This window comes from Hylobates moloch, unplaced genomic scaffold (assembly GCF_009828535.3).
Source record: "Hylobates moloch isolate HMO894 unplaced genomic scaffold, HMol_V3 SCAFFOLD_6, whole genome shotgun sequence".
Classification (NCBI taxonomy): Eukaryota; Metazoa; Chordata; class Mammalia; order Primates; family Hylobatidae; genus Hylobates; species Hylobates moloch.
Genome location: NW_026652281.1, coordinates 145,347,969 through 145,370,750, shown reverse-complemented (window position 1 = coordinate 145,370,750; position 22,782 = coordinate 145,347,969). Strand labels below are relative to the sequence as shown.

The following is a 22,782-nucleotide window of genomic DNA, read 5'->3' as shown; positions in this document are numbered from 1 at the left end:
AGGGAGCGGCCTGGGAATGGAAACAGCCAGAGAGCTGACTGAGAACTGAAGATTCCCAGCCACCTGGGAGGGGCTGTTCCTGATCTGTGGTGTGTCTTCTCTAAGCCTCAATTTTCACACTGTTTCACAGAGTGGCTGGGAAGTTCAAATAACAGCAATTAATTTGGATAGAAGCGTTTTATGAATGCATGAGTGTAAGGACATCCCTTTTACTGCCCCTGGAATTGGGCTCAGTTCAGGGACACGGATCATCTCTGGAAGAGTGGCTACTGGGTAGACTGTCCCTAAGGGGGTATAGACTTTGCTTCTTCTGTCCTCTCTTTCCTGGAGCCTTCTAGAAGAGCAAGTCCCCAGGGCTTTCCGCAGCTCTTGCAGTGGGAGGATGGGGTGGGTGGAGCTCCTTACTCTTCAACAGGTCAAGCTTCGGGCTGGGATCACACTTCAGCTCTCACTGAAGGCTGAGAATAAGAAAAGTTAGTCGCCAATCAGTAGACATCCCCTTGAGGGAGGCTGAGTGTTTACAACAGCAACCCTGCCAGATGGCAGTATCATCTCCACTACACAGGGGAGGAAACCCAGGCTTGGAGGTTAGATAAGAAGCCCAGGCTTAGCTAGAAAGGAGGAGAATGGTTGAGACTGAAAGTGAAGCATTTTTTTTTGTTTGTTTTGCTTTTGTTTTTAGGATTTTTTTTGTTTGTTTTGCTTTTTTTTTTTTTTTTTTAGGATTTTGTTTTGCTTTTTTTTAAATCTAAAGATGATAACCCCCAAATTCCACTATTTTCCTTTAATAATAGCTTACCATTTAATATGCATTTGTTAAATGCTGGGCCCTTGCCAAGGACTTTACATATATTATTTTTATTAGGCTTTCCAAATAATCCCATACAGCAGTTATTTTTATCCCTATTTTACAAATGGGAAAGGTGAGGCTCAGGAAGTTAAGTCCAGGTGGAAATGTACTCAGTGGGCAAATGGTGGAGGCAGGCTCGCAGTCCAGTCTGGCTGGTCCCAGGACTGGTCTTCTTTGGAATCTTTTTCCTGGAACCGATTCCACGGGCCTCTTTCAGGAGTCCAGGGCTCTCCTCGCAGTCTCTTGCTGCCCAGCGACTTCCCTAAATCCCGTTGAGGCGCCGGGCCCAACTCCAGGCAGATTTCATGGGAAAGGCTGCCACCTTGTGGCCAGATGGCAAACCCAACATTTGCCGGGAGGAAGTGAGGGCTGGTGAGGGAGGGGCTTTGCGGAGCAGCTGGTGCAGCCTTGTTTCCGAGGGCGGCGCGCAGCCACAGTGCCCGCTGCGGGTGCTGGGGGACGGCGCCTTACAGGCTGCCCACCTGCCTCCTCAGGGTGGAAGGCGGGGCTTGGGTGTGAGCGTGCTGAATCAGAACTTTCCTGGAAAGTCGCCACTTGGTGTGGTCAGAGGATCACTGAAGTAAGTAAGTAATCAGAATATCCCTTCTCCCTAATTGTTCCTCCCCGGTGTTTCACCTGGGTGGTCGTGGAGGAGGGAGAGGCGAAGGAGAAGGAATGGTGCGTGCGCTTGGGAGAGGATCCTTGGCCGGGGTCTGTTATCGGTGTTCCACCCTGTATAGACTCTGTCCCCAACTCTGAGCAAGTTACAGAACCTCGTCCTCATTTCCCAAATCTGAGCCGGTTTGAGGAGCTCTCCCTCTGTTCTGACCGCCCCAGCCTTCCTTCAAGCGCTCATCCAGACTGTTGCAGATTCTCCCGGGCTCTGGGCCTTCTGCCACTCTTCTCTCTCCACTTCGCAAACCCAAAGATTCCCTAATCGTGTTTCTCCCTATGTACAAGAGCCACACTGAGGTTCCTCATGACCTGGCAGGAGAATACCCAGCTTCCTAGCCTGACTGTTATTCCTGCCTCATTCCCTCCAACAAACCTCATCTCTGGCTGTGCCCTTCCCTCTGAGCTCCAATCCCCTGATCCTCATTTCTGGCTGCACGTGAAACTCACCTACCCATGATCAGACCTTTCTTCCAGAGGTCCTAATCTAATTGGCCTGGGACCCGTGTCTAGAACGCTCGCCGGTGGTTCTAATCCTTAGCACCTGCCCCGGCCTCTCTGAACTTCTCACCTGTCTCTGCATATTTCTTCTTCCTGCTACCCTCTCCTGCCTTGTCTGTCTTGCATTCTCTTACTTGCCAGTGCCCAGCTCAGATGCTTGTGGAGGCTGGGCACGGTGGCTCATGTCTGTAATCCCAGCACTTTGGGAGGCAGGCGGATCACCTGAGGTCAAGAGTTCGAGACCAGCCTGGTCAGCATGGTGAAACCCCATCTCTATTAAAAATACAAAAATTAGCCGGGCGTGGTGGTGGGCATCTGTAATCCTAGCTACTTGTGAGGGTGAGGCAGGAGAATCACTTGAACCTGGGAGGTGGAGGTTGCAGTGAGCCGAGATTGCACCATTGCACTCCAGCCTGGGCAACAGAGCAAGACCCTGTCTCAAAAAAAAAACAAAACTTGTGGAGAGAACTCATACTCCTGTCCTCTGGACATCACGTGTTTGCTCATCACTTGTGTGCCAGCCCTGAGCCTACTGTGCTGTAGTGATTGATTGGCTTGTGAGTTTGTCTCACACTTTAGACCATGTTTTATTTATCTTTGTCTTCCCAGCTTCTGACAGTGCCAGGGACAAAATTGTGCTTGGTGACTCTGAAAGTAGAATGCCTGAACAGATGTCCTTCGTTCACATGGCTAGTTTTCACATGGCTGAGACCCTCAACTTTCCAGATGTCACCCTTTCTGAAAAGCCCTTGAAGCCATGAAGAAGGTCCACACACTGAAAGTACTTGTTCAAGTTACCCAGGCCCAGGAGAGGGGAGAAGCAGAGATTGCTCTTGAGGACATGAGATTTGAGGGAAGATCTTTCTCCATCTCCCCAGCCCCCACATACAAATCTCTCCTCCTGTGAAAATTGTTATGCCTCAATTTCTACTCTTAGAAAAATCAGTGTTTGGAAGAAAGTTTTTAAAATAATAAAAATGAGGTTGGGCACGGTGGCTCACGCCTGTAATCCCAGCACTTTGGGAGGCCGAGGTGGGTGGATCACTTGAGGTTAGGGGTTCGAGACCAGCCTGGCCAACATGGTGAAATGTTGTCTCTACTAAAATACAAAAAATTAGCCAGGCATGGGGGCAGGCTCCTGTGGTCCCAGCTACTTGGGAGGCTGAGGCAGGAGAATTGCCTGAAACCGTGAGGTGGAGGTTGCAGTGAGCCAAGACTACGCCATTGCACTCCAGCCTGGGGAATAAGAGTGAGATTCCGTTTCAAAAAAACAACAAAAAAAGAACATTTATTGAGTACCACACATCCATGATACAGGCAATATCTCATTTAATCATCAAAGCAGCCATCTTCATCCCTGACCCATGATGGACTATTATATAAGTGAGAAACTTTTCTTCTGCTAACTTGAGTTTCTCTCTTAACACAGCATATATTTACCTTAATTAGCACATGTAACCTTCCCAAGTTCCCATGTTCATTTAGTGAGTGGTAGAGTCAGGACTGGTTCCTAGGTGGTCTGACTTCAGAGTGCACGATCTTCACTAACGCATAGGCTGTACCGCCTTTCCAGAATTATTATTATTATTATTTTTTAAATGGAGTCTCACTGTGTCGCCCAGGCTGGAGAGCGGTGGCGCAATCTCGGCTGATTGCAAGCTCCGCCTCCTGGGTTCACGCCATTCTCCTGCCTCAGCCACCGGAGTAGCTGGGACTACAGGTGCCTGCCACCACGCCCGGCTAATTTTTTCTATTTTTAGTAGAAATGGGGTTTCACCATGTTAGCCAGGATGGTCTCGATCTCCTGACCTTGTTATCCGCCTGCCTCGGCCTCCCAAAGTGCTGGAATTACAGGCATGAGCCACTGCACCCGGCCCGCCTTTCCAGAATTCTGTATCAGTCTGTCCTGGTCATGCTAGGACTGGCCCAAGGAAAGGCGGGAAAGGATTTCTGCCCCAAGCCTGTTTCCTTCTCCCTTAATATGTGTTTGTGTAGTGTGTTAGAAGAGCCTGGCCTAGGTGTAGCAGAAAACCCATGGATAATTGAAAGATGGTTAAACTAAAAGAGGAGAGTTTCAGGCCTGGGTGGCATTCTGGTGACATGTGGTTCCCTTTGTGACACACTATTTGCCCACCCTTTGGGTCTACCCAAGAGGCTGGATGGGGCAGAGAAGCCACAGGCCGAGTGAGATCCCCCTGCTTCTGGCCTGGCGTGAACTCCCTGTCCTGGTGGGCCCTGCTGGCTGCGTCTACTGCAGGAGGATAAAACGCAGTGGCCGGTCCACAAGAAACTCCCACCAAACCAAGATTTGAGCGGTCCTCATGACCCACTGGAAGCTGTTCTGTGAGATTTCTCCAAGTACTCCTGACACCAGCCAGATTAAACAAGGCAGGCAGCAACTGGGCCCAAGCAGCCTAAAGACAGAGAAGCTGGCTCCTGCTTCCCATCCTCCTCCTGAAGGGAAACGGCCCAAACTCAGCCCTGGGGAGATGCGGCTGTTCACAGGTGCTTCCAGAGGGAAGTGCTCTGGGCCATTTTCTTTGCCTGCTTGCTTTACTAAGTCATCACTGGCTCTGCTAGTGACGCTAGGAGAGCTTGTGAAGCCCGGTACCTGGGTTCAAGCAGGCCAGCCCCGCCTCTCTCTTTCTTTCCTTCCACCTGTGGGTGATGGGCCCTCAGGAGGCCTTAGACTTCCTGGCGAGGGTTTGGAATTGGCCACAGCTGGGCTTGAATCTGATTCCACCACTTACCCGCTGGGTGATGGTGGCCTCAGATTTCTCACCTAGGAGCTTGTCCGGGGCATGCATCCAGTCAGTTTTTAAAAAACTAGCTTTAGCTTAGGTTGACGGCTTCCTTGGCCTCCTCCTTCCTCTCACCTGGGTGACCACATCAGCTTCCCCTCCCTGTCCTCCACACTGCAGCCACAGCACTTTTTATGCAATCAAAACTCACAACTTTCTGTTGCTTTTCAAGTTAAAAAAAAAAAAAAAATCGAACCTCTAACTGTGTCTTGTGAACCCTGCCGGCCTCTCCTGTGCTCGGGCCTAACCACCCACTTTCTGTGTCTTTTTTTTTTTTTTTGAGACGGAGTTTCACCCTTGTTGCCCAGGCTGGAGTACAGTGGCACGATCTCGGCTACCTACAACCTTCGCCTCCCAGGTTCAAGCAACTCTCCTGCCTCAGCCTCCTGATTAGCTGGGATTATAGGCATGTGCCACCATGCCCGGCTAATTTTTGTATTTTTAGTAGAGATGGGGTTTTGCCATGTTGGCCAGGCTGGTCCTGAACTCCTGACCTCAAGTGATCCACCCACCTTGGCATCCCAAAGTGCTGGGATTACAGGCATGGGCCACCACCCCCAGCCCATTTTCACTTCTTGATGCCATGCTTTTCCTACTGTCTGTCCACTCCTGCCCATAGTTTCACGAGGCAAGGGCCCATGGGTGTCTACTCACCTCTCTTATCCAGAACTTAGCCCAGAACTTCCCCCTGGCACGAGGGAAGCTCTCAAGAAAATGTCACTGAATGAATGAAACGTGAGGATGAACTAAAATATTGCATGCAGAGCCCTTAGCACTATGCTGGGCACCAAATAAGCACCAATAAATGTTAGCAATTAATGATAGTATTATTCTAACTTTAGGAGTGATGTAAAACAAAAGTTATCCAAACCAGCCGTGCTTTTCTTATTGGGTGGTCCCAAATAGGCAAGATTTGGGGTAAGTTGATGTAGTCTGGAAGGAAATATGAAAGCATACACACACACACGCGTGCACACGTCTCCCAGTGTAGTGAATGCTCCCCTTTAATTTCTGCCAGCATCTCTCAGAACTAGAATGTGGTTGCAGGGAGGAGCCTGAACATCCCAGGAGGGCTAGAGGGATCCGTCCATGCTTGGGCAGGCTCTGAGGGTCCTCACCGCCCACCCACACCACACACAGACTGTCCACCTCTGCTCCATGCAGAGAAAGGGCTGCAGATGCAGGCAGAGTTAGCTCTAGAATTGGGGAGCATGAAGATACCGCTAACAAAAGCTCCTCCAGGCAGGGCGCCATGGCTCACGCCTATAATCCCAGCACTTTGGGAGACTGAGGTGGGTGGATCACCTGAGGTCGGGCGTTCGAGACCAGCCTGGCCAACATGGTGAAACCCTGGCTCTACTGAAATACAAAAATTAGCTAGGTGTGGTGGTGCGCCTGTAATCCCAGCTACTCAGGAGGCTGAGGCAGGAGAATTGCTTGAACCCAGGAGGCGGAGGTTGCAGTGAGCCGAGATCACACCATTGCACTCCAGCCCGGGCAACAGAGTGAGACTCTGTCTCACCAAAAAAAAAAAAAAAAAAAAAAAAAAGAAAAAATCTCCTCCAGGTGTTCAGAATACCAGCTCAGCCTCCACACGTTTGGGCAGCTTCTCTTTTTCTCCAGTAACGCTTGCCTTTTTCTCATCTCAAAGCATTTCCACACAAGACCAGTGTCCACAGGAGTTTTAGAGACTTTATTTATGTATAAACAATTTAAACACTTTGCCATAAATTATCTTTGCCTGTCCCTAGTCTTTGCTTAGCAGCAAATTAAAATTAATATAAAAACTCGATGAACAATTCATACATGTATATTACAAAAAAGTTCCTGTACCAAAGTTCTTATTAGACTTTTTTTATTTTTTTATTTTTAAAATTTTTTTTGTTTTTATTTTTATTTTTTAAATTTTCTCTCCTCGTGGTGACTGTCATGTGATTGTCTCAGTTTCTGGACCAAACAAACACACTAATAATTTTAAATCTGAAACAGTGATTGTGCCTTTCGGCTCATGTATATACAGGGTGATCAGAAGTGGTACCTGTTAGCAAAAGTGTCACGATGCTGCACCTCTACCGAAACTGATACCCACGAACTACGGAATCTAAACAGACTACACCCTGTAACTGCGTATTACTGTCCACAATGGAATCTCCAAAGACAAAAGAGTATGAAATTTATCTGTAGTGATTATAGCCACCATTTTGAATTAAATTTTACACTCTGCGCTCATATAAATTAGCTCAGGCCAGACTTAGTTGGGACCTGAGAGTTAAGTGCTGGATGGTATTATTTCACTTTGATTTTTGATAGGAATTTCTTTTATTCCCTCATGTTTTTTTTTTTTCTTTAAAAAGTATTTCCAGTGCTCACTCCTCCTCTTTTATCCCCCCCTCCCCAGGCGCTACACACAAATCACCCCCAAAGTCGTGTTTTAAATGCACCTGTATTTGCTTAAACTAAAATGTCGGAAGTATTTGTCCTACAAGCAGTCTGAGTGGTTTGTCCCGCAGCTGGTCTGGTGACGCTGGCCCTCGCGGATGTCTGCGTGTTGCTCACGTGTGAATGAGTGAGGTAATTGGATATGAGGCCTTCTTTCTCATCTTCGTTTCTTTGTTTATCGGTCCGTGTGTTTGTTTTGTTTTTGTTTGTTTTCTTCTTTGCTCATTCATTTTTGTTCTTTTGTTCCTTTTGGACACTTTGCGTCTCTTTTCTGCATAGACCCAGAACAAGTGGGTCATATTTTAGGGGAACTTGGAACATTGTGTGTGTCTCTGCTCATTCATTCGTTTGTTTTGTTTTCCTCGGAAATTTCAGCCGGGCTTTAGTCTACTTCAGGATGAGGGACTTCTCGCTTGGACAGTAGCATTGGAACTCAAAAAATGTGAGCTTTCTTGCCACTTGGTCTCCTAAAGCAGCCCAGCCGCAGTGCCCCTGTTAGGTCTTCATCTCCTTAGGAGAGGAGATAACAGTTACTCCTGCTGAGCCATTCAGACAAGGAATGGCAGCAGATTATTTTGTTACCTCTTTCCCATCTCATTCTGTCTTAAAAACTGGATGTTGCTGCTACTGTCTGCAAGCTCTGGGTATTGCTCCACGGGAAGCACGTAATATCCCTCGTACCCTTGCACGCGCCCGGTGCTCAGAAGCTGCTGCTTCTCGCCCTCAGTCCACAGGCGGCTCCCCTCTCTCCCGTCCCTGGCTTTCTGCTGCTCCTTGGCCCAGGCTGTGCCCAGGGCCCTCTGTCTTGCCTGGTCCAGGACGCGGGCCTTCTCTTCGTCCAGGGTGTCGGGGGTGAGGCCATAGCGGATGCTGAGCAGTAGTGTGGAGTACTGGAACTCAATGTTCGTGAACCTTCGAGTCCTGCCGTTGACCAGCAGCGTGGGCTGCGACACAGTCACATTCACCCCGCTCTCCAGCACCTTGCGGCCGATGGTGGTGCCCAGTGTGACCAGGTCGCCATCGGCTGAGCCAATCTTCACAAAGTAGTGGGTGTCCTTGCCCTCGATGCTGTAGTGCATCTTGTCCAGGTAGTAGGCGTTGTTCAGCACAGATGCCACCTTGCGGCTATCTTCGCTGGCGATGCTGGACACGCCCGTGGTCACCCGCCCTTCTTTGATGGCGAACATGATGCCTTTGCCAATAATGGGCGTGGTGGTGGCAAACCAGTGACCTGCTTTCTCTCGGATGCTGGCGTGGAGCTTTTTAGTAATGACCTGCCCTTCCAGAGCCATGAAGGCCTGGTTATGTCTCTCTGTTGTCTGTTGGACACCTGTAATGAGCTGTGGGGATAAGAAAACAGAGAAAGCTGAGCAGATGAGCTGGGTAGCTCTCTCAAAAAGAGTCTAAAGAGAAAGGCTTGGAACTCTCCTGCAAGAACTAGTGTTGGGTCTATCCAGATCTGAGCTGATGCAGTCCTACCTTTTAGAACTATGGATGGCTGGTTGATTACCAGTGCTCTGAACTATGGATGGCTGGTTGATTACTAATGCTCTGATGGTGTGGTCTGTCCATCTTGCAATTGCCATTAACTAAAAAAATGGTAAAGGAGGTTCACCCCTTGCTGGCATGGGCACCCGGACCTACACACTTACCAGGTCACGCCACCACTCGGGAAGTGCCCCATTCTGCACTCTGATGGTTGGCAACTGCCTTGCCTGCTTCAGACCCAGGAACATCCTGACGCAAAGGGCAGGATGTTGATTTGAACAGCCTTGAACCCCACCACTGTAAGCTAGATTTCCTGGAGGCCAATGACTTGGATATTCATTAACTTCCTTGGGTTAAGACCTTGCTACTCAAAGTATAGCCAGCAGCAGAGGAATCACTGGGATCTGTCCTGTTCAAAAAGCAGAATCTCAGGCCTCACTCCAGAACTACCGAGTCAGAGGCTACGTGTGAACAAGATGCCTTGGGTGATCTGTGTGCATACGAACGTTTGAGAAGCAGCAGGCTGAGAGAGTCAGGCTTTGAGGGCCAGAGGGAATATCCCCCGGCTTTGAGGCAGTTGTTTTGCATCCTCGCCCTGGTTCTGCAGGGGATGAAATCACCATTATCTCCTTGGCCTTGAGTTCTCCACTTGCAAATTACAACTTGTCTCAATTGGTGGTTGGGGGACAGGCTGGGATAATGGGAGAGGCTGTGTTTGGGAGGTAACGGCACTTAGATAAATGAGAGAAATGATGGCTATTCATCCACTGAGTGGTCCCCAAGGGGCAGGACTGAGTGAACGCTGTTCTCAATTACCCAGCAGCTCCTCCTTGCCTCGCTATAGTTACACAATCTGAACAATTATTCAGAGCAGCTGAGACCTTTCAGACTTTGATAGTGCTGAGCGCCGGTTCTGTAGCAGGGGTTATCTGAACCCCTCCCATCTGATTGTAGCAGAGGTCTCAGCTGCACCCAGATGGAAACTGACCACCCCTCGGTCATCACAGAAAGACCCAAGCACAAATTATGTTCTGAAAACTCAATCTGTATACATTTGGCCATAAAGCGCCGAGGTTTTATGTGGGGCATAAAAATGTTCTTTAATGGGACAGAAACTGCAAACCACAGTTTTATGACGTCCCATAAAAGCTGAAAGGGTTATGATCTTATAGGCAGTGCAGATGGTAGGTTGCTGCTAGATTTCTCTGTGCTGTTGTTAATCAAGGAGTGACTCAAAGGTATTCTACTGAACAGATAATGATACCACAATTAAGGCATTAATCGAAGTTGGGAAGAAATATGTGCTGTGCCAGACAGGTGACAGCACTGACATTCGCTTTCCTGGGAAGTCTCAATGTGTCTTGCACCTTTTATACCCAGCTCCAATGTTTTCCTGCACTGACATGCCCTTGGCTCCCATGAGGTTCTGTTTGCAAAAGGGAATGATGACAATCATTTGAATTCTTGGCGGGAACCTCCGCTTACCTGTCCATTCTCACTTGCTTGACTCTCTGACAATTCATAGGGAGGAGGCACGAAATACATTTTGGCTCTTGGGAAGCCAGGAATGATGTTGCTAAGCTGAAATCCAAACATCACAAGCCAGCTTTTCACATCTATGGTGGAAAACAAAAATAAAGGTTTCTGAAATCACAATGGATAGAGAGCAGCAGCGGAGCTTAAAGAGAGAACAAAATAAAATGGGTGGTTGGGTGTAGGGCCCAAAGGGGAGGGAGGAAGAGCTTGTGACTGTCTCCTGAGTCCAGACCCAGGGCTTCCATACGTGGGTTTTAGGAAGCAGATGTCCTTCCAAACTTGGTCATTTGATAACCACCATGTGATGATTAAGAAGACCCTTGCTCAAGTAAGACAGATCTAGCTTCGAATCCCCTGGCTGTGTGACCTTGGGCAAGTTCCAGCCCCTCTCTGAGCCTCAGATTCCTCAGATATGAATTGGGATAATAATTGTGTCAGTCTCATTGGGTTGTTATGAAGATCAAAGGAGAAAATCCGCATAAAAGGCTTTTCACAGTGCCTGGCACATTAACTGCTCAATAAATATCAACTCCTTTATTTAGCAAGTATTTAAGGGAGCATCTATCACAGGCCACGCAGTGTGTTTAGAGGGTAGATATACAGGACGGACTGGAGGGATAAGTGATGCTTCCTATTGCTGTGCAGGCCTTTTGGACTGGGGCTGCTGCACTGAGGCTTGCTCACTATGGAAAGGGGTTTCCAAGAGCTGGACACAGATGGAAAGCAGAGTCCTCTGGACCATGAGAGGCTTTCTCCAGCCTTCCTACTCTCTTTTTTTTTGAGATGGAGTCTTGCTCTGTTGCCCAGGCTGGAGTGCAATGGCACAGTCTCAGCTCACTGCAGCCTCTGTCTCCCAGGTTCAAGCAATTCTCCTGCCTCAGCCTCCCAAGTAGCTGGGATTACAGGCATGCGCCACCACACCTGGCTAATTTTGTATTTTTTAGTAGAGACAGGGTTTCTCCATGTTGGTCAGGCTGGTTTCGAACTCCCGACCTCAGGTGATCTGCCTGCCTCGGCCTCCCAAAGTGCTGGGATTACAGGTATGAGCCACTGTGCCCAGCCCAGCCTTCCTACTCTTTAAAGAGAAACCAAGAGAGGGCACTGGCTGCTCAGAGTAAGACCACCTGCCAGAGGTCAACATCAAGTCCTTGCATTGGGAATTATGCCACCTGCCCCAAGTGTCGTGCCCTCTGCTGAATGGTCGAGGTCCTTAGAAAAAGACTCCTTCCACACTGATCAATAGAGAGTCCTGGATGTCCGTGCCTTGAAACGCTTACATCTTCACCAACACCACTGGCCTGGAGTCCAGCAGGACTAATCTCCTTATGTTCCTTATCCCTGTTTATAATGGGCACCCCCCAAAATCATGCCCAACACCCTCCAATCCCTTCATTTCCTGCCCCAGCTTCACCTTTCCCTAGCTCCCCAAATAATTCCATTGGGCCCTCTGGAATTCACATTTGCATCGGACGCCACGCACTCCCCACCCCCGCCACCTCATGTCTTCGATCTCTTTTCTAATGGTTCCTTTCCCTTTTTGCTCTTACTGAAACTCTCTCTGCCAAGAACATTGGGCTCCCTGCTTATTCACCTACAATCACTGGACCTGGAGGTACAAGTGCGTTTGTGTCGCAGGAAGCACTCACTTGCATTTCTCAAAGCTTTTAGCTTCTGCTCCCCTGTCATTCCCTCCATCTCTTTCCCTGAATTAATTCTCAGTGATTTCATTATATAGATAGTTGCTCCTTCCAACATTCTGGCCTCTTGTTTCCTTGATCTCCTCTCCTTTGATGGTCTTTTCCCCACTCACTGGACCTTGTTATCCCCAATCATTTTCATCTCTCCATCATCTCAATTTCATGCATATCACCCTCTGACCACTGCCTCAATGTTTTCGCACCTACCCCTTCTTGTAACCGGACAACCTTAATCCTTTAATCTCCCCCCACTCAACCCCCAGTACCTCCAATCCATCCCAAGCTCCTTTCACCGTCCATCCCTCATCTTCCTGGTTTTTCTTCTCTCCTTATCTAGAGGACAGTCACTGGCATCATTCCCTTGGTGGTATTTTCGGATCCCTTCCCCCTTTCTCACCTCACCACACTTGCTTGGTGAAATCACAGTGTTGGTTACATTCAAGTTTTTGCCTATTCTGTGTTTGCACCTGTGCAACTGAATGTGGCTGGGGAAAAAATCATAACCATGCTGACCTGTGTCACTTTACATTCCCCAGCAGGAATTGAAAGCATGCCTCCCTGCTGCCTGGTGATCTTACTAAGTTCCTTTATTCCATTCAGCTATCCTCTCATCCTCCTGGACCATTTTACTCCTTCTCATCTCCAAAAATCCCTAATACCTGCTTCTCCTTCCTCCCACTAGCTGACCTCATCTCCTATTCTGAGATAAGTGATGCAGCCAGGGGACAATTTCCCTGAGCTCCCATCACATTTGCTGATGGCGATATGGCTACCAGCACTTGTACTCATATTTCCGGCTTTTCTCCTCTCACTCTAGATGAGCTGTGCAAGTTCAATCCTCCTCCTGTGCACTTGGTCACACTGTTTCTTGCCAACTCAGGGACATCACTCCAGCAATTTTCTCTCTCACTCCATATCATTGATTTGCTCTCTCTTCCAGTGGATCAACCCCATCAGCGTATAGACGTGCTGCTAAATGTTTAAAAAATTTCCCCTCTTGCCGGGCGCAGTGGCTCACGCCTGTAATCCCAGCACTTTGGGAGGCCGAGGCGGGCGGATCACGAGGTCAGGAGATCGAGACCATCCTGGCTAACACGGTGAAACCCCGTCTCAACTAAAAAAAAAAAAAATACAAAAAAATTTAGCCGGGCGTGGTGGCGGGCGCCTGTAGTCCCAGCTACTCGGGAGGCTGAGGCAGGAGAATGGCATGAACCCGGGAGGCGGAGCTTGCAGGGAGCCGAGATCGCGCCACTGCAGTCTGGCCTGGGTGAAAGAGCGAGACTCTGTCTCAAAAAAAAAAAAAAAAAAAAAAAAAAAATTCCCCTCTTGCCCCCGACCACCCATTTCTAATTCCCCTGTGCAAAAACTTCTCAAACTCAAACTAATTTTCTATTCTCATTGTCTCTCATTCTTCTCCCCTTCTCCTTTGAATCAGGCTTTTGCCTCCGTGACTTCCCTGAAACTACTCTTGTCAAAGTCATGAGTGACCTCCATTTGCCAAGCCCAGTGTTGCTATTGGTTCTCATCCTATTTGACCTATCAGGAGTGTTTGACAAGCGGAACTCTCCTGCCTTTTTTTTTCCTTTGCTTTCTGGATAATACATTCTCTTGTTTTTTTCTTCTCCTACATTAGTAGCTGCTGTCTGTTTTTTGTTCCTCCTCATCTCCCTGATCTCTTAATGTCGAGATGCCCCAGACTCAAGTCAGTCCATGAGCTTCTTCTCCCAACCATCTCCACTCAACAATCACGGTGATCTTAGCCAGGCTTGGTCCCCAAATGCCATCTACATGCAGATACTGACTCCAGAATTCGTACCTCCAGCATAGACCTCTTCCTGAACGCTGAACTTGTATAGCTAATTACATTTCAAATTTAACACGTCCGAAACTGAACTCTTGTTCTTCCTCCAAACTTGCCCCACCCACAGTCTTCCCCATCTTGGGTAATAACCCCATCCTTCCAGCTGTCATCCTTGACTCCTTTCTTTTTTCCACTCCCCACATCTAATCCATTAGTAAATTGTTTCCTTTTTTTGTTGTTGTTGTTGTTGATACGGAGTCTCACTCTGTCACCCAGGCTGGAGGGCAGTGGCGTCATTTCAGCTCACTACAGCCTCGGCCTCCCAGGGTCAAGCGATTCTTGTAACTCAACCTCCTGAGTAGCTGGGATTACAGGTGCCCGCCACCATGCCTCGCTCATTTTTGTATTATTGTTAGTAGAGGCGGGGTTTTGCCATGTTAAGCCAGGCTGGTCTCGAACTCCTAACCTCAAGTGATCCCTCCACGTTGGCCTCCCAAAGTGCTAGGATTACAGGTATGAGCCACTGTGCCTGGCCTAATCGTTTCCCTTAAGAAAAAAAGGTAAAATTCGTATAAAATTCACCATTTGAAAGTGCACAATTCAGTGGTTTCCAGTACATTCACAATGTTATGCAACCATTATTACTAATTTCAGAACATTTTCATCACCCCTCAAAGCCCCTCAGACCCATTAGTAGTCACTCTGCATTACCCCTCCCACAAACTGCTGTCTGTATGGGTTTACCTGTTTTGGACATTTGACATGAATGGAATCCCATGATACATGGCCTTTTGTGTCTGGCTTCTTTCACTCAGCATAATGTTTTTAAGGTTCTAAGTTTTGTCCATTTTGGAGCATGCAGTGTGCTTTGTTTATCCATTTACCAGTTGATACATATTTGGGTTGTTTCCACTTTTTGGTTTTTTTTTTTGAGACTGAGCCTTGCTCTGTCACCCAGGCTGGAGTGCAGTGGTGCGATTTCGGCTCACTGCAACCTCTATCTCCTGGGTTCAAGTGATTCTCCTGCCTCAGCCTCCCGAGTAGCTGAGACTACAGGTGCCCACCACCACACCCGGCAAATTTTTTGTATTTTTAGTAGAGACGTGGTTTCACTGTGTTAGCCAGGATGGTCTCCATATCCTGACCTTGTGATCCGCCCGCCTCGGCCTCCCAAAGTGCTGGGATTACAGGCGTGAGCCACTGCCCCCGGCCTGTTTCCACTTTTTTACTATTATGAATGCTGCTGCTATAAACATTCCTGTATAAATTTTTGTTTGAAAGCCTGTTTTCCTTTTTCTTGTGTGTATGCGTAGGTGTGGAATTGCCGGGTCATGCAGCTAAATCCTTTACTTTTACTTTCACAATAGATCCCGCGTATGTGTCTCCTCTCGCCACTTCCACTGCCTCTACTCGGTTCAGCACCTCCGGAGGGATGTCTAACTGGCCTCCGTGCTTCCGCTCTGCACCCCACATTCCTTATCAGCACCCCACATTCCTTATCAGCTCAGCAATCTGAGTAAGCCTTTCAATCAGGAGCTGGCCGGGCACAGTGGCTCACGCCTGTAATTCCAACACTTTGGGAGGCTGAGGCAGGCGGATCATTAGGTCAGGAGATCGAGACCAGACTGGCCAACATGGTGAAACTCCGTCTCTACTAAAAATACAAAAATTAGCTGGGCGTGCTGGTGGGCGCCTGTAATCTCAGCTACTCGGGAGGCTGAGGCAGGAGAATCGCTTGAACCCGGGAGGCAGAGGTTGCAGTGAGCCGAGATCATGCTACTGCACTCCAGCCTGGCAACAGAGTGAGACTCGGTCACAGGAAAAAAAAAAAAAAAAATCAGGAGCTGCCCATGATGTTCCTCAGAGGTTCAGAGCACCCCAGGGACTCCCCACGTCTTTCATTGAAAAAGCCAAAGTCCTTCTAATGGCCTCAAAGGGCTCTCTCCACGACCTCTCTGACTGCATCTCCCACGCGCTCCCTTGCTCCTGCCTCTGTGCTTTTCTTTGAACATGCCAGGGACGCACTCATCTCACCACTTTTATGCTGGTAGGCCCTCTGCCCAGCGGGCTTTTCCCTAAACGTATCCTCTGCCTCTCTCGCTCTCTCTCCTCTTTTCAGTCTTGCTCAGACTCTGCCTGCCTGGTAAGGCCAACCCCACTGCCACCCCCCGATCCCCACCCCTTGCAATCCCTAGTCCCCTTACCTTGCTCATGTCCCCCCAAAACAACAGTCACATTCTTCTAACATGCTGTGTCATTTCCACATTTATTGTATTTATTGTCTCTTTCACTCCAGCTTTCCTGGTGAAGGCAAGCTCCACCAGAATGGGGAGTTTAAAAACCTGTTTTCTTCATTGATGTCTCCCCGGGCCCTACAACAATGCCTGGCACAAAATAGGTGCTCCATAAGTATCTACAGAATGAAGGAATGAATGAGCACTGGACATATGTGACGAGCTACCCTGACTAGTAGTAGTGTGACAGTGGATCTGTCTCTGCCTGAGAACACACTTCTGAAGGGGCTCAGACATAACTACCTTCTGCCCCGGGACTATTGTGAGATATTTAATGTTGACATTGCTGCCAAAAATATGGATATATAAGAACCCTCTAAGGAGAAGGAATCTGGGAGCTTTGATCTATCCACCTTCCTTGGGCACGGACTAGTCATTGAAAGACTTGGCATTTACACACATAACAATAGTCCATTTAAGAAACAGGTTTGAGGCTGGGCGCGGTGGCTCACGCCTGTAATCCCAGCACTTTGGGAGGCTGAGGCGGGTGGATCACCTCAGGTTAGGAGTTCAAGACCAGCCTGGCCAATATGGTGAAAGCTCGTCTCGACTAAAAATACAAAAAATAGCCAGGCTTGGTGCACGCAGCTATAATCCCAGCTACTCAGGAGGCTGAGGCAGGAGAATTGCTTGAACCTGGGAGGTGGAGGTTGCAGTGAGCTGAGATTGTGCCATTGCACTTCAGCCTGGGCCACAGAGCAAGACTCCGTCTCAAAAAAAAAAAAAAAAAAAATACAGGTTTGAAATTGCTTTAAAAAGTATGTTAATATCAAGCAGAGAGAAGTGTGGCTTTAATCTGGCAACAGCCATATATTTACAGAGCATCTACTATGTACCAGGTAGGTCCTGGGTGGAGAGCATTGGTTTCTCAACTTTGAATATTTATGGCCACCTGTTGCTATATATATATATATATATATATACACATACATACATATACATATATATGTTTTGTTTGCCATATCTAGGTATCACTTGTATTATTATTTATTTACCAATTAAAAAACAAATTTGCCTTTTCAATTTAGGTAAATCCATTAAAAAAATAAATTGTAGCTGGGCGCAGTGGCTCACGCCTGTAATCCTAGCACTTTGGGAGGCCGAGGCAGGCAGATCATGAGGTCAGGAGTTCGAGACCAGCCTGACCAACATGGTGAAACCGTGTCTGTACTAAAAATACAAAAATTAGCACGGCATGGTGGCGCCTGCATGTAATCCCAGCTACTCAGGAGGCTGAGGCAGGAAAACTGCTTGAACCTGGGAGGCGGAGGTTGCGGTGAGCAGAGAGCACGCCACTGCACTCCAGCCTGGGAGACAGAGTGAGACTTCGTCTCAAAAAAAAAAAAAAAAAAAATAAAGAAAGAAAGAAAATAAAATAAATAAACAAAAATTAAATTTTATGTCACTACCATGAATGGGAAAGTAGGCTTACTTGGTGTAAACAGAAAATAACTGTAAAATTAAAACAAAGAAAAGAAAGTCAAGCAATTAAATTAGAGCGCTTGATTTTGTTACCTGCCACTGAGGGAGATTTAGACCTGCTCTCTCTGTTGAAAAGGGAGATTAGAACTGTTAATGAGGCCAGGCGTGGTGGCTCATGCCTGTAATCCCAGCACTTGGGAGGCTGAGGTGGGTGGATCACCTGAGGTCAGGAGTTCGAGACCAGCTTGATCAATATGGTGAAAGCCCATCTCTACTAAAGATACAAAAAAATTAGCCCAGCTTGGTGGTGGGCGCCTGTAGTCCCAGCTCCTCAGGAGGCTGATACAGGAGAATCACTTGAACCCGGGAGGCGGAGGTTGCAGTAAGCCAAGACCGTGCCACTGCACTCCAGCCTGGGTGACAGAGGGAGACTCTGTCTCAAGGGAAAAAAAAAAAAAAAAAAGAAGTGTTACTGAGGTGTAAATACATACCAGCATCAAGTGAGACTTTCTCCTCTGAATTGGAAGAATTAAGAGAGCATTGAAAAGGGACTGCCTCTCCCCATCTGTGTTTTTTTGTTATTTAATACTTCATCTGTATACCACATCAAATCATCCCATCTTTCACCAGGGATATAGATTATGTAGGGAATTCCAAGAAAAGCAAGAGAAGTCCTTGTCTTTTTTTCTTTCTTTTTTTTTTTTGAGACAGCGCCTCGCTCTGTCACCCAGGCTGGAGTGCAGTGGTGTGATCTTGGCTCACTGCAAGCTTCGCCTCCCAGGTTCAAGAGATTCTCCTGCCTCAGCTTCTCCAGTAGCTGGGATCACAGGCACGCACCACCATGCCCAGCTAATTTTTGTATTTTCAGTAGAGACGAGGTTTTGCCATGTTGGCCAGGCTGGTCTTGAACTCCTGACCTCAGGAGATCCACCTGTCTCAGCCTCCCAAAGTTCTGGGATTACAGGTATAAGCCACCACACCTGGCTGAGAAGCCCGTGTCTTTAGAAGACTCTCCTCATCAGGATCTTTTTCCTCCAGGGATCTCTCTCTCCCTAGCTCAGGATCCCTTAAGGAGGTGAAAGTGATGTTAAGAGCCCTCCTGCCTCTGTGACCAGGAATTTCAATGGCCATTCCCATGAACAGCAATCCTTACGTCCTAGTTTTTGTAGTTCTTCTTCCTCTTCTTCCTCCTTCCTCGTCTTTTTCTTTCTATTCTTCCGCTTCCTCCCTTTCTTCCTCTTCCTCCCCTTCTTCTTCCTCTTCCTGTCCCTCCCCTTTCCCTCCTTCCTCTTCTTTAAATTTTCTAACATGGCTGGTTTCTGAGCCTCAACCCCTTTGGAAATGTTTATTCTAGTGACTCCTCCTCCATGCTGTGGAAGGCATTTCTGAGACAACACAACACCCCTCCTCCTTTAGAAGTAATTGGTGTTATCTGGTAACAGGCTCCCTAAACAGTCTAGAGGGAATTACTTGGGCAGGAGCTGGCACTGTGGCACCGCCTAATAGCTCATGACTCTCCTCTTCTCATGTTCTTCACAGTGTGTGATTATCCACCGCCAAAGCGCGTTCTCCCTCTGAACACGCTGTCAGCGCGGCATCTTCAGGTGTTAAGTGTAAATATGAGAAGAGGATAATGTGAGAAGGAGGTTGTGTCTTCCTCCTCACTTAGATAAATTAAACTCTACAAAATCTGACTTTAAGCTAAAGCGTGCCTGGGGTTCGTAAGCCAAAGACCCACCAGGGAGAAAGGGATGGGGGAAATATGCGTCATCATGGGCCACATCTAGGAGGGTCACTGAACTCAAATTTTATCTGGGGCTTCCAGTTTGCTAAAGCAATGCCATTCAGAGCAGCGTTGGAATTTATTTCAAGGTGGATCAGGAGACCGTTCTCTACATACATCAGAAAATAATACAAAGGCAGTGTCCTCACTCTTCATCTTTGAACTCCCCACCTCCAAGTCCATAGCTGCTTATAAATAACGAGTGCGTGGCTGGGCGCAGTGGCTCATGCCTATAATCCCAGCACTTTGGGAGGCCGAGGCGGGCGGATCACGAGGTCAGGAGATCGAGACCATCCTGGCTAACACGGTAAAACCCTGTCTCTACTAAACATACAAAAAATTAGCCGGACATGGTGGCGGGCGCCTGTAGTCCCAGCTACTCGGGGGGCTGAGGCAGGAGAATGGTGTGAACCCGGGAGGCGGAGCTTGCAGTGCGCCAAGATTGCACCACTGCACTCCAGCCTGGGCTACAGAGCGAGACTCCGTCTCAAAAAAAAAAAAAAATAATAATAATAACGAATGCATTTATTAGCCTTTGCTCTGTGCTAGGCACTTTACATGTCATGATGCATTTACTTTTCATGACCCCGTAAGGTGACTGCTATTATTATCACTATTTTGCCGATGAAGAAATTGTGGCTCTGCCAGGTGCAGTGGCTCACGTCTGTAATCCCAGCACTTTGGGAGGCCGAGGCGGGCGGATCACAAGATCAGGAGATCGAGACCATCCTGGCTAACACGGTGAAACCACGTCTCTACTAAAAATACAAAAAAATTAGCTGGGCCTGGTTGCACATGCCTGTAGTCCCAGCTACTTGGGAGGCTGAGGCAGGAGAATCACTTGAACCCAGGAAACAGAGGTTGCAGTGAGCCAAGATCATGCCACTGCACTCCAGCCTGGGTGACAGAGCAAGACTCTGTCTCAAAAAAACAAAACAAAACAAAACAACAAACAAACAAAAAATACTGTGGCTCTGAAGGGTTGAGATGTTTGTCCAAGTCACAGAGCAAGTGATTGGCAAGGTTAGAAGTGGTGCCTCTTTTCTTTTCTTTCTTTTTTTTTTGAGACTGAGTTTCGCTCTTGTTTCTCAGGCTGGAGTGCAATGGTGCGATCTTGGCTCACTGCAATCTCCGCCTCCCAGGTTAAAGCAATTCTCTTGCCTCAGCCTCCCAAGTAGCTGGGATTACAGGTGCCTGCCACGACGCGTGGCTAATTTTTTTTTTGTATTTTTAGTAGAGACGGGGTTTCACCATGTTGGTCAGGCTGGTCTCAAACTACTGGCTTCAGGTGATCCACCCGCCTTGGCCTCCCAAAGTGCTGGGATTACAGGTGTAAGCCACCGCGCCTGGCCAAGAAGTGGTGTCTTGAGATGGACTCAGGTTCTAATATCAGAGAGAACTGGCCTCAGAATAGGGCAGAGCTGGGGACAGGGTATGGATCCCAGTGTGTCCAAGACAGAAGAGTTTCCTGGGATGCTAAAACTGGAAAAGTCTAGGCCATTGCAGGTTGTTGGGAGGTAGTCTCCCAGTCTTTTTTTTTTTTTTTGAGACCCTGCCATGGCACAATCACAGCTCACTGCACCCTCAATCTCCTGTGCTCAAGCAATTCTTCTACCTCAGCCCCGCAAGTAGCTGGGACCACAGGTGTGCACCACCACACTTGACTAACTTTTAAATTTTTAGTAGAGATGGGATCTCTCTATATTGCCCAGGCTGATCTCAAACTCCTAGACTCAAGTGATACTCTTGCCTTGGCCTCCCAAAGTGCTGGAATTACAGGCATGAGCCACCATGCCTGGCCCAGTCTTTCTTTTATACTCTTTCTTCTCATATCTTTTTGTCACAGATATGCCAATCATCAATATATTACCTTAAAAAGTAACTGTTCAAAAGGGTGCTGCTTTGGAGCCTGTGAGTGAGAAGGAACTACTTCTTGCCCCCTCCGCCTGCTCCTGGAGGCTAACTTGTGTTCCTGCCCAGAATGTCTCTGAGCTCCTACCCAGGCAGTACTCTGGGTTGCCTTCCTTTGTCCTCACATTCTTGGGCAGAACAAACAGACCCTTCTCTGGCTTCAGGAGCTGCCACTTGCATTCAGAGAGTTCTGTTTCCAAACAGCCACCGTTCTTTCGCTGCTACTGGGTACTAGAGGGAAAAGGTTCTGTTCTTTGTGTTCCTCCCGACTACATCTTAATTACCTCTTCTGCTTAAATTGTGAGCAGTGAGTTCAGCCATTCTGCTAGTCTCCTAAGTGGCAAATTAAGACTAATTTAGATGGGGTTTACAGATGAGCCAATGTGTGAACAGCAGAGAATGATTTGGTGTTCTCCACTCGGATCCCCACTCCCAGGTCACTGCCCGAGCGTGGGCTGTGCCTGGTCTGGCTTCTTCTCTCCCTTGGCTCTCACTGAAGACATCCACCCTGTGCACGCCACTTCTCTGACACCACCCTTTATTTTAGACTCTCTAATGGTTTCTGGATTCAGTTTCGTTGGACTTAGTTCAACTTGATTTGATTCCCATTTATTGAGTCTCCATGAAGCACCGGAATGAGAAAAGCAGTATTGCTATTCAGAAAACCCTGCTAATTATTTTTTTGCCTTTTCTGGAGAGCCAGGTGAGTAGCTGAGAGGGTCAGTGAGGCTGACTGTGCCCTGTGAAATGATTTTGTTTGGGTCTTGGCAGCGGGACATGTCTGTTCAGCCCACATTGCGGGTTTCTCTTTATTGCCTCTCTGGCTGATTCATTCCCAACGTGTCTGATACCAACCAGTCTTCTGGAAGGGACATTCTATGTGGGGCAGGATTCTCTCCTGTGGCTAAGGTAGGCCTAGTCAACCTCCCCATTCACACTGTTTCCTGTCTCTGGAACACTCCTCCTCTCTCCCTGCACTTCATAAATGTCTGATCAACACTACCTGCTCAGAAAGGCCGTCCGTGATCCCCTCCATAAAGGAGACACTTCTCATTGGTCTCCATGTCTTCTTCCTATTTTTCATCTTTATATCATTTATCGTAACCTAATATTAATACTATATGTGTGTGTTTTCCTGAGACTTATTTTAATTTGCAGCTGCAGTGATTTCGAGGACAAAAGTTATGCTGAGCATAGGGTAAGCGGGGAAGCCCTGGCAGGGCCTCTGATGAGGCACGGGGGAGGAGGACAGGAGGGTTTACAGATGTTAGCCTAGGTCGCTTGGCCATAGCTTCTGGGTCCAAAAGGTCCCAGATGCTTCTGGGGTTTGGGGATTCTGGGTTCGACTTCCAAAGGTCCAGGGCTTGTCAGTGAAGCAATGCATGGCCACAGTTGATCTTTAAGGTTGTTCATTTCTGCAGCATGGGGCTTAAAGGGCAGCACTGTGCTCCAGGTAGATGCTGCTTCCATTCCTGCCTTGGGAATGGCCAAGTGGCCCCAGTCACCTGAGTGTTGATGCCTCCTTGGCTCATGGCCAAGAGCTGTGAGTTTTCTGGAACTTGGGGTTCTGGTCTTGGGTCCTCATTA

At 48.0% G+C, this 22,782-nt stretch overlaps 1 protein-coding gene across 6 annotated transcripts in view; it reads right to left on the bottom strand.

Moving 5' to 3' along the window:
- Positions 1-6,477: 6,477 nt before the first annotated feature.
- The window catches only part of TENM2 (teneurin transmembrane protein 2), a 1,386,931-nt gene continuing 1,370,626 nt past the window's right edge, over positions 6,478-22,782 (bottom strand). For all 6 annotated transcript variants that reach the window (XM_032158572.2, XM_032158571.2, XM_058440114.1 and 3 more), the window contains 2 exons: positions 10,237-10,367; positions 6,478-8,603 (listed from right to left, as the gene is read on the bottom strand). In XM_032158572.2, the coding sequence (XP_032014463.1) occupies positions 7,842-8,603; positions 10,237-10,367 (893 nt within the window). In that variant the 3' untranslated portion in view covers positions 6,478-7,841. The remainder of the gene's footprint in view (positions 8,604-10,236; positions 10,368-22,782) is intronic.